Below are 12,183 nucleotides of genomic sequence, written 5' to 3' on the forward strand. Positions count from 1 at the left end.
ATATTTTAGTGTAATGGATTTAACTAGTGTTTCAAGAACAATGTTTTAGTTATAATATAAGTTAGGAGATGGAGGAGTGCACACTTGTATTTACTAAACATTGTTAGTATTGAACCCTAATCTAAACAAGGACTAATCTGTCAATTTTGAAAGATGCAAACTCAAGGACTAATATGTTATTCTTGAAAGATGTCAACTGATCTCGTTATCCGTTGAGTGGATAAATTCAGGGAAAACGACTTCATTGAAACACTGAAAACCGGGAAACGCTTCTTGATTCATCTTCTTCAATTGATTCTGATTTTGTGCCTATAATCAGAATTGCTGCATCAGGAATTATCCTAAGTTTAGATTTCGTGATACCCAAGGCATATAGGGTCGAAATATCAAACAAGGAAAGTGTTTACACGATTCCTGTTTGTAATCCAGATTTCCAATAACCCTATTTTCATTTTTCCCTAACAATCTTGTTTGATATTTTCGTTTTCTAGAAAAGATGGTTGGCAATTCACTAAAAGACATGAATACTTCGTTTGGTAAATTGGAGAAATTTCAGGGCCAAGATTTCAGACGTTGGCAGAAAAGATGCACTTCTGGTTGACCACTTTGAAGGTTGTGTATGTTCTTTCTACTCCTAAACCAAAAGAGGTTGAAGATGCAAGTCTGGAACAGATCAGAAGGAGAAGCAAATTGGAGAATGAAAACTACATCTGCCTTGGTCACATTCTGAATGATTTGTGTGATTCCCTCTTTGACACTCATCAAAATATTGAAACTGCAAGTGAATTATGGAACACACTTGAAGCAAAATATATTGCAAAAGATGCTTCAAGTAAAAAGTTCATTGTTTCTGATTTCAACAATTATAAAATGGTTGATTCTCAATCTGTAATGGAACAATATAATGAAATCCTACGAATTTATGGTAAATTCAAACAACACAACATGTCCATGGATGAATCCTTTGCTGTTTCAAGTGTGATTGATAAACTTCCACCCTCATGGAAAGATTTCAAGCTCCATTTGAAACATAGAAAGGAAGAGATAAGTTTGATTCAACTTGGTAGTCATTTGAAAATCGAAGAAGGACTTCGTGATCAAGAGAATGATAAAGGAACTGGAAAGGGCAAATTTGAATTTGGACAGCCCTAAGTTCATATGGTTGATTGTGATAAAGAAGACAATTCTAATCACAAGGGCAAGGGTAAAAAACGTAAGTATGAGGGTAACAACAAAAAGTCCAACAAAAGACACAAGGATTCCAAGGAACTTGTGTGTTGGAGATGCCATCTGAAAGGGCATATGAAACGTGACTGTTGGGTGAAACTTGGAAACAAAGGTGCAAGTGGTAGTGGAAAAGATGTTGGTGGTGGCAGTGGATCTCATGATCAATCTACAACCAAAGGTCAAATTACTATTGATCTTGTAATTTCAATATTTAATGCTATGCTACTAACTCCAGTAGTTTCTTTTGTACATGGGGTTCATACAGATTCATGGTGGCTTAGTACCTATTCTACACATCACGTGTGTAATGATGAACGGTGGTTCACAAAGTTGAACCTAGTAAATAAAGGTTCTGTCTTACACATGACAGATGAAGGATCAAAGTCAATTTTAGGAACTGGTGTTGTTAGTATTACGTTTACTTCTGGAAAAACAATTAGTTTGTTTGATGTATTGTATGTACCAAAGGTTCGAAAGAACCTTGTGTCTAGTGGTTTGTTGAATTGTATGGGTTATAAACAAGTTATCGAGTCAAACAAGTATGTGTTGTCTAAGTGTGGAATATTTGTGGGATTTGGTTATTATTGTGATCGTGTTTTTAAGTTAAATATTATAAGTTGTGCATCACATGTCAAATCTACTTGTATGACTTCTGCATCTAATCTTGATAATACTATGTTATGGCATAATAGATTAGGACATGTTCATGTTAAGAGAATGATTGAAATGTCAAAATCCGGATTGATTCCAGATTTTGATATTAATTCTGAAAAATGCAAAACTTGTATGTTAACTAAAAGAGTAAATTACACGAATGGTCCCTATGGTTTAGCGTAATTTGCGTGTTTGGTCCCTAACTTATTTTTTTAACTCGGAAGGTCCCTACTTTTTGTTTTTGTTACACGTTTGGTCCCTGTCTTACCTAAAGATACTATTTTCCCTTAATATTTTAATTTATTTAAATAAACACACCCCCAACTTCACCTCACTCACCTTACCTTACATACCCCACCATTTTTTCCTATTTAAATAATAGTCTTTTTTGGTAACAAAGGGACCAAACGTGTAACAAAAACAAACCGTAAGGACCAAGCACGTAACAAAAACAAACCATAGGGACCTTTCGAGTTAAAAAAACAAGTTAGGGACCAAACGTGCAAATTACTCCAAACCATAGGGACCATTCGTGTAATTTACTCTAACTAAAATTGCGAAACAACCGTTTTCAAATGTTAATAGAAAAACAGAAGTGTTGGAATTGATTCATAGTGATCTATGTGATTTCCATGCTACACCTTACTTGGGAAATAAAGAGTACATTGTTACTTTTATTGATGATTCAAGTCGGTTTTGTTTTGTGTACTTGTTACATTCCAAAAATGAGGCTTTGGAAAAATTTAAAGTATATAAAACCGAAGTCGAATTACAGTTGGGTTTTTCGATAAAATGTCTTAGGACGAATAGGGGAGGAGAGTACATGGATTCTGAATACTTTCAATCGGTTGGAATCATTCATGAAACCACAGCTCCTTACAATCCACAACAAAATGGTATTGCTGAACGGAAAAATCGAGTTTTAAAAGAAATGGTAAATTCGATGCTTTCTTTTTCGGGTTTAAGTGAAGGCTTTTGGGGTGAAGCTATGCTCACAGCTAATTATGTGCTAAACCGGGTTCCTAATAAATGGAACAAAGTTACTCCTTATGAACTTTGGCACAAGAAAGCACCAAATTTGAGTTATTTTCGAATTTGGGGATGTCGATAAGTTGTGAAATTACCCAAACCTAAAAAGAAAAATTTGGGTGAAAGAGGAATTGAATGCATATTTATTGGATATGCAGAACATTCCAAAGCTTATAGGTTTTATGTTATAGAACCTAATGAGGCATATTCTGTTCATACCATCATAGAATCGCGAGATGCGATCTTTGATGAGCTGTGGTATTCTTCAATTCAAAGACCAAAGGATCTGATTCCAAGCACAAGTGAGGTGCCTAAATTAGATGTTAAGGAAGTTGTTTCAATTCTAGAAACACAGCAACTTCGTAAAAGCAAACGAGGTCGAGTCGTGAAAAATTTTGGCGAGGATTTTCAACTATTTCTGGTTGAAGGATCGAGGGATAAAATGGAGAACCAATACTCATATTCCTCTCATCTTGAGACCGATCCAAAGACTTTTAAGGAAGTTATGGAGTCTCGATATGTTGCATTTTGGAAGGAAGCGGTTGATGAAGAAATGTCACCCATTATGGAGAACAATGTTTAGGTGTTATCTGATTTACCTCCTGGTTCTAAACCTTTGGGATGTAAATGGATTTTAAAGAAGAAAATAAAGGTAGATGGAACTATTGATAAATTCAAGGCTCGTCTGGTCATACAAGGTTTTAGACAAAAGGCCGATATCGATTATTTTGATACGTATGCACCGGTATCACGAATTTCTACCATTAGATTGTTGCTAGCTTTGGCAGCTATTAACAATCTAGTAATTCATCAAATGGATGTTAAAACAACTTTTTTGAATGGTGATCTTGATGAGGAAGTTTATATGAAGCAACCGGAAGGTTTTGTTTTGCCTGGAAATGAGCAAAAAGTGTGTAGACTTGTGAAATCATTGTATGGACTTAAACAAGCTCCAAAACAATGGCATTTGAAGTTTGAAGAAGTTATTTTGTCTAATGGTTTTTCTTTAAACCAATCTGACAAATGTGTGTACAGCCGTTTTGATTCATCTGGATCTGGTGTCATCATTTGCTTGTATGTAGATGATATGTTGATTTTTGGCACTAATCAAAATCAAGTTAACGCAACTAAGAATTTGTTATCTTCAAAGTTTTCCATGAAGGATATGGGGGAGGCGGATGTAATCCTTGGAATAAGGATTAAACGGGTGAACAAGGGACTTGCTATTACATAGTCACATTACATTGAGAAAATTCTCAAACGGTTCAATTCTAGTGATTGTACACCCGTTAGCACCCCTATGGATTCAAGCATGAAGTTGATGCCTAATAGAAGCATATCAGTTTCTCAACTTGAGTACTCGCAAGCTATTGGTTCTTTGATGTATGCTATGACTAGTACTCGTCCAGATATAGCTTTCGCAGTGGGAAGATTGAGTAGATTTACTCATAATCCTAGTACTCAACATTGGCAAGCGGTTCATCGTGTTTTCAAATATTTGAAAGGAACCAATGATTATTATTTGTGTTATTCAGAATTTCCTTCGGTCTTGGAAGGATATTCTGATGCATGTTTGATATCCAATAGAGAAGATCACTCTTCTACAACTGGTTGGGTATTCTTGCTTGGTGGAGGTGCTATACCATGGGCATCTAAAAAGCAATCTTGTATAACAAGTTCAACAATGGAATCTGAGTTTATTGTATTGGATGTTGCAACCAAGGAAGCATAATGGATAAAGAATTTGATTTATGAGATTCCATTGTGGAGGAAACCGATTTCGCCATTATCTATCCGATGTGATAGTGTTTCTACTTTGAGTAAAGCTTATAGTCAAGTTTATAATGGTAAATTGAGAAACATTGATGTTAGACATGGGATCATTAGAAATCTAATCATGGATGGTGTGATTTCGATTGAGTTTGTAAAATCACAACAAAATTTGGCAGACCATCTCACTAAGAGTTTGGTGCGAGACTTAGTGCACAAGTCTGCTATAGGGATGGGCTTAAAGTCCTTATAAATTCTTATGAATGAGACACCCAATTCCCCTCTAATACAATGTTAGAGTTTGAATTCAATTAGGAAAGCTTATTTATATGAATTGAAACACACATTAAAACATCCCAAGGTACGTGTGTTTGAACCTGTAGAGACCAGGATGAATTTTGATTTCTTAATGATTCTTTTGATAAAATGTATACAGATACATGAATAAAAGAATCACCAAATATATTTTTGTGTAATGGATTTAACTAGTGTTTCAAGAACAATGTTTTAGTTATAATATAAGTTAGGAGGTGCAGGATTGCACACTTGTATTTACTAAAAATTGTTAGTACTGAACCCTAATCTAAACAAGGACTAATCTGTCAATTTTGAAAGATGCAAACTCAAGGACTAATATGTTATTCTTGAAAGATGTCAACTGATCTCGTTATCCGTTGAGTGGATAAATTTCGGGAAAACGACTTCATTGAAACACAGAAAACTAGGAAACGCTTCTTGATTCATCTTCTTCAATTGATTCTGATTTTGTGCCTATAATCAGAATTCATGCATCAGGAATTATCCTAAGTTTGGATTTCGTGAAACCCAAGGCATATAGGGTCGAAATATCAAACAAGGAAAGTGTTTACACGATTCCTATTTGTAATCCAGATTTCCAATAACCCTACTTTCTTTTTTCCCTAACATTATATGAAATGAAAAGGGCTAAACAACTCTTATAGCTCATTTCTTTTTAAAGATTTGGAAGATATTTGTGAAAGTAAAAGAGAGAAATCATGAAAGATATATGATAGAGCGATGGTGATAACGAAAACCAAAAATCGAGCATGTGAATCCTTTAAACCAAAAATCATACTACATGTGCACCTAGTTCCTCTCTTGCGAGCAATCACCTGAAGCTAAAAAACTGCAAAGTGATGATTTGAAGGATTCAAAATCTAATAACTTTTAGGCATATTTAGACAAGATCATAGCCAGCAGAAGCATATAACAATTCTTATGTGCTTATGTAAGCTATAAGAATCTATGTTTCATTCTATTATTGCAACGACAAAGTAATAAGAAATTACATATAACTTTAGAAGCTAGAGATCTCCTTACTTGAGATCGAGTTCTTGCCACATTTTATTAGATGAGAGGAACCAAAGTAGAATCCCTCTAATGGTATCATACCCAAGAACACCAATAGGGGAAAACACCAAAACGCTAGGAGAGAGGAGGCAAGATCAAAAATTTCACTAACCATAGAAGGGTTATAATTTTTGTCCAAGAGAGAGGGAAGAGGTAGGAGCCGGATATCGAAAGAAGGAATGAGCATCGTGCGTTTGATCCATAACTCCCTATTTAGAGTCATCCACTTGCGTAGTCTTAAAGAAACTACAAAACCTTGATATGGCTTATCAAAATTCGTCTAACCTTATCCCTATCTTTCTGGATTGTTCCAATTAATTACACTTTTTAATTAATTAAAATTTAGTCCTTTTAATTAGATTCCTAGTTAATTCCAAAGTAGTTTCTAATTAATTTATCATAACATGACACATGAATAAACCAATTCCTCCTAAATCCATTTTTGTCTTTTAAATGCTTAAATGGGTCTTAAGGGAAACCAAAAGGACACTACTATTATTGGAAATATGCTATTATTGGAAATATTACCAATAACTAAAGACCTTGGACACTATTTCCAATAGTCTTCCACTTGGTCAATTCATTAACTATACGCGGTCTAGTACTTTCAAATAATCAACAAAGAGTATGCCATCTAAAGCAACTGCTGAACTATGATTAAATCAAGATTCAGCCCCTAGATAAGTGATCAACTGTTCCTTTGTTCTAAAGATATCTATATAAAATTGAAACATGGATAAAGGTCAATCTCAATGTTCATGATTATGTTTCCCGATAAAGATTTGTGATGACTACATCTAAATACTAAATTAAACACATCAATCCATTTTAATAAGTTTTTTTGAAAGAAACCAAACAAATAGATATCATATGGACATGATAAAACTTTCAATTATACTTATTCATCTGTTCGAACAAGCCCTGAACTTTTTTCTCTGGATGATCCTCCGTTCTAGATGTCCAAATCCAAGAAGGGCGTCCACATCCACAAGGGTTTTCATCATCAATTATCTTATTTGTAGATCTTGAGTTGGACATCAACGATTGAGAGGAAAAAGAAGAAGTAGCTATTACAAGAGAAAGAACACAGGCGCCATTCATTTTTCTCTTCTTCAAGCCCTAAATCGATATATAAAGGGCAATTCTAATCTGTTTATTCCACGTCATTAAATATAATGCCATGTCATTTGCCAACTAGTTGTATACGTAATGAATCTGGTTGCCTCTAATGAGAATTGAACAAAAGCGTAAGTTCGTTGAGTTGTTTTCAACAAACAAAACATGATTGAGGTTTTTTAACAGATTTTGAAACTTCGTTGTTCTTACAAGTCATTTTCCGATATTTAATTACACATCATAAGCCATATCATTCGTTGAGTTTCATTAGCCGGTTGACCCTAAATGAGAAGTGATTGAAAGTGTAAGTTAGTTGGACTTTTTTAAACACAATGTTAATTAGTTCGTTAAGTTTTCTTAAACATACAAAACATAATTGGTTTTTGAAGGGTTTGAACACTTCGATGGACTTTTAAGTCATTTTCCCTGGAAATAATTCCCCTTAGGGTTTGCATCGTATTCTCATCAATATTTATACAAGATACAATATATAAGATACACAACGAACCCCTATACTATACATGAATACCAAATCTACACTAAAATAGATAAATAAATAAATAGGTACATTAACAGAATTTGCGTAGAACATCCCAAATTTCTCCTTTGATTTATGTTTGAGAATTTACAACATCCCAAATTCCTCCTTTGATTTATGTTTGAGAATTTACAACATTTATAAACTTAATTAATATTTACGGTCCTAGTAACTAAATACTTGTTTTTCGCTTTTTTTTTTTTTTTTTTTTTAAATCATTGGCTGGATGTTCACCGGCCAGTTTGGAACTATACTCGAAACGCCACACCATTGATGTCTATGCCCTTCGGAACAGTACTAAATTGAGAAGGGAACTTTGGGAGTATGTTACCTATGTGTTTTGCAACCTCTAAATAAAATCTGAACTTGGATGAATGAGTATCATTTGTTCTTTTTGATTCTATAATCTTTTCTGTCTTTGATTTGTTGCCTTTCCCTTGTAAACCTTTTGATGCACAGGTAAAAAATGATTTACAAAACTTTCGGTCCTTCTCACTTAACATTGTCTTCTCAAAAGGTTTAGTTTTAAACTTCCAACTGCCTGTATTCCAATTGAAGTCGTAAAAGGGAAGAAACCTTTGTCCATAAATAGCTATGAATTCTATAGCAGATAAAATAAATTCATATTCTTCATTGGACATGTAGTATGGCAAGCTTATTCTTGTCCATCCCGCTTTTGCTCCAATGTAGTCCTACATATGGCCGGAAAAAAAAAAGCAAACAAAATGTTACAAACCCATGTCATTTTTCTTTGAAATAATATAACTTGACAAAAACTAAAATCGTGATGATTGAAGAAGAAATTATTGTTAAATGGAAATTAATGCAGAATTTTTTTTTTTTTTACCATTTCGACTATAGATCTTATTGCAAGTGAATGAGTTTCATCAATACCAAGCAAGTGGTGACCATATGGTCCAGCACAAGCACACCCTCCTCGAGCTTGAATACCAAACAAGTCATTCATAAGCTTAGCAACAAAAGCACCATCAAGAGGCTTATCTCTCTTATCATCCGAAGAGTCTCTAGTTGTGTAAACAATAAACGATACGATTGCTTGTCTCTCCACTTTAGTATTTCCCAACACACTTATATTCTCAATTTTCATGAGTCTCTCAATTGCCTTTCTAATATATTCATTCTCCTTTTCTTCAATTATTTTGGTACCGATGTATTCTTTGACCTGAAAAGCTAAAGCTGCTTTCACTCGTTGGATAATTTGTGGAGTCCCTGCGTCTTCCCTTTCTTCAATGTCACTAACGTACAATGTATCCTAGAAGTTTATAGACACTAGATTGGTTACCTACATTCGGTTTAAATACCATGTAGTTCTACTTTTCAACGAGGTTAATTACACATATGAATACACTTACCTTTTCATCAAAACAATTAACGTAGTTAACAGTTCCACCTCCACATGTCGAAGGAGGAGAATCTTTTAGCTTGTACAAGGTCTTACTCATCAGAAGAATCCCTGGTGATCCAGGTCCTCCAAGAAACTTGTGGGGACTTAAAACTATGGCATCGTATCCGTCAATGGCACCTGACCTCATGTCAATATCAACGTAGGGACCACTTTAATGGATTAAAAATCAAAAGAATATATTAGTCTCATATCTACGATAAGTTATTATTGAAACATTCTATAGAACACGTACCTTGCTGCAAAATCGAAGCATGCGAAAGCTCCAAACTTGTGAAGCAAACGAGACATAGAACGGGTGTCTGTTAAAATTCCGGTGACATTACTACAAGCAGAGAAAGAACCGAGCATTGGGCGTCCAGTTTGTTGGTAAAACTCTAGATGGAGCTTTAAATCATCCATGTCGATCAATCCTTCATTGTCCAAACCAATCTCTATTACTTCTGCTAGGGTTTGTCTCCAAGAGAGAAGGTTGGAATGATGTTCATAAGGACCAACAAAAACTACCCATCTTTCTTTAGTTTCTAGACATGAGTTTAGTACTTTCTCTCTTAAAATCGAAGGAATGGCAATTCCCATGACTTCTTGTAGACGTTTTATTGATGCTGTGGTGCCAGATCCGCAGAAAAGGAGTGCATCATCTTGTGTTCCACCTAGGCATTTTTTAACAAAGCCATTTGCTTCGTGAAGTATTCTCATGGTCTGGTCTCCGGTTTGGTTGTCACTTGTGTGAGTGTTGCCTGAATGGAAATAGCAAAAGTCGCAAAAAGAATGAATTAAAGGGATTTCTATTCGTTGACGCTGATGGTTAAACGTTTGAAACATCGTGTCCTTAGAGGTGATTAATCATAATATATGTGAATAAGATGTACAAAAGTGAAATGAAGTTACCATAGAAGGGAAGAACAGTTTCGATGATATATTGTTCAATGTATTGAAGGCAGCGACCTGAGGCTGTGTGGTCTGCGTATGTTAGCAAACGTCTTCCGAATGGAGTCAGAATCCATGCACTTCCACCTATTATTTGAGAGCGCAGCCAACTTAGTTTAGCATCAGTAGGTGCATGAATCTCAGGTGCGTCTTTGTCAAGTATTACATCGCTTAGCATCGTGCCATTTTTGGTAATCTCGTCCGAAATGTTTATAGAATTTACATACGCACTTCCATGGCTTGCTATTGATAGCTGATCAACCTCCTTTTGTTTAATTAATACAGTGGGTGACATTGCCAATTTCGTTATACTTTCACAACTGATCAGACAAGCATATAGTTGAAATAAGCACAAGAATTTTAGAAACTGGCTAATTAACAATGAGTCAATGATTGAATATATTTTCTTGGTTCAGGGAATAAGTATTTATTGTAACGGTAGAAGACGGGTCTAATTAAAGCATCCAAAGAACGCGCTAGAAGACCGTCCAATGAAGTTGAATAATAACGTTAAATGAAAAACTTTTCTATTCCTTGTTTTCCGTTTGTAGACTTATTCCCTTTCCTAGAAATTCCATAAAAAGAAAGCGCCGTAGTTTTTGAATTATATACCTTAGGTCATCCTTAATGGGTCAATGGGAAGTTTAGTGAGAAAATAGGGAATGATGTGGCATTCTATCCATTAAACATAGCAATGTAAGTGGAGTTGAATGAATGGGCGGTTTAATCCCATTCAACGGTTGTATAGGATTTATTTTCTTTCTTTTTATTTTTTTATCAATTAAATATGAAACCGTATATTATACGGGTTTATTAAAAATAAAATTTTAATATCAATATATAAATATGAAACATTTTATAATGTAATACTTTACATAACATAATAACATAATGTAATTTTCTAAAAATTTACAAAAGAAACTATATCGTTTGAAGTATTTATGAGAATTTATTACCAAATTAATAAGATGATTTTATTTTCTTATAACTCATTACAATTTTATTGAATTTTATTTTAAGAAAATGAAAATCCCTAAAAAATGATAAGTACAAAATAAAATTTCTAAAATTCTCACAAAATGACAAATGTTAAAATGAAGACGTAACAAAAAAACCTTCATTTATTAAAGAGGATTTAATATAACCATTTATATATAAATTTAACATTTGATTTTTTTTTGGTAAACATGTTATTAATTTTTCATTTATACTCTATTTATAATTTATAATCATTATATTTTTATTCTTTTATTTATATTATATTTATAAATAATTTATTTTGTATTCAGTAATTTAATGTACTAATAGTAACTTTTAATTTTTAATTAATAATTTGTAATTTGTAGCATTTAGCTTCTAATGTAACAATCTAGTCACTACTAGAAAAAGGTGGGGTTTCCTACAAAAAGTTTTTTAGGACCAAAAATTTGTCGCTACTTCCTACACATTATTAAGGAAATTCCGAGGAAAACATGCTTCTGATATTTTCTTTGAAGTTCGTTGGTAATTGGTAGGAAATACCGATGAATTATCCCTCCTCGGAAATCTCTTGGAAGTTTCTACACTTTTCCTACGAAATAAATGTATATTTAACATTCCTAGGTAGTTCCTCGATAGTTTATTTTTTACCATTTTATTATTATAAACAAATGATATCATTTTTTTTATATGGCAAAAGCTTCACATTTATGTTAGAAGTATTTCATTTAAGTGGTTCCTAGGAAGCTTCTCAGAAATTATGAGAGATTTCCTAGGGAATTTTCAAACAAAGATTTTTCACCAAACATGTCAAGCTTTTATCAATTATCCAAGGTCCAAGTCATTAATTTAATACACAAAATAAACCTTATAAAGTTAACACAATTAGACAATTCCTAAGTGATTTCTCAAAAATACCGAGGAATTACCGAGGAAACAAATAAAAAATATTTATTAATTATTATTATTATCATATTATTATTAATTGTTATCATAAGAATTCTTACCATTACTATTATTATTACTATTATTATTATTGTTATTATTAACAACATTATTATTAATATTATGTATATTATAACTATTATATTTTAATTATATGAAACCATTTAGTTTTTTATTATGATTTTCGTCAATTATATTTAAT

The 12,183-nt window shown here is 33.3% G+C and overlaps 2 protein-coding genes and 1 pseudogene across 2 annotated transcripts; 2 read left to right on the forward strand and 1 right to left on the reverse strand.

Moving 5' to 3' along the window:
* The first annotated feature begins 585 nt into the window (after positions 1-585).
* LOC145049628 (uncharacterized) lies at positions 586-1,152 on the forward strand. The gene has a single exon (XM_078998012.1). It carries the CDS (start codon positions 586-588, stop codon positions 1,150-1,152), a length of 567 nt encoding a protein of 188 aa, XP_078854138.1.
* Positions 1,153-4,210: 3,058 nt separating this feature from the next.
* Positions 4,211-4,642, forward strand: LOC145049629 (secreted RxLR effector protein 161 pseudogene; annotated as a pseudogene).
* A 2,952-nt stretch (positions 4,643-7,594) lies between these two features.
* LOC145052684 (uncharacterized) lies at positions 7,595-10,465 on the reverse strand. The gene is made up of 5 exons (XM_079000544.1): positions 10,020-10,465; positions 9,364-9,868; positions 9,079-9,280; positions 8,553-8,978; positions 7,595-8,397 (listed from the first exon to the last, which is right to left on the reverse strand). Exons 1-5 carry the CDS (start codon positions 10,351-10,353, stop codon positions 7,954-7,956), a joined length of 1,911 nt encoding a protein of 636 aa, XP_078856670.1. The 5' UTR covers positions 10,354-10,465; the 3' UTR covers positions 7,595-7,953.
* Between the last annotated feature and the right edge of the window lie 1,718 nt (positions 10,466-12,183).

This window comes from Lactuca serriola, chromosome 5 (assembly GCF_051521515.1).
Source record: "Lactuca serriola cultivar US96UC23 chromosome 5, Lser_US96UC23_V15, whole genome shotgun sequence".
Taxonomy (NCBI): domain Eukaryota; kingdom Viridiplantae; phylum Streptophyta; class Magnoliopsida; order Asterales; family Asteraceae; genus Lactuca; species Lactuca serriola.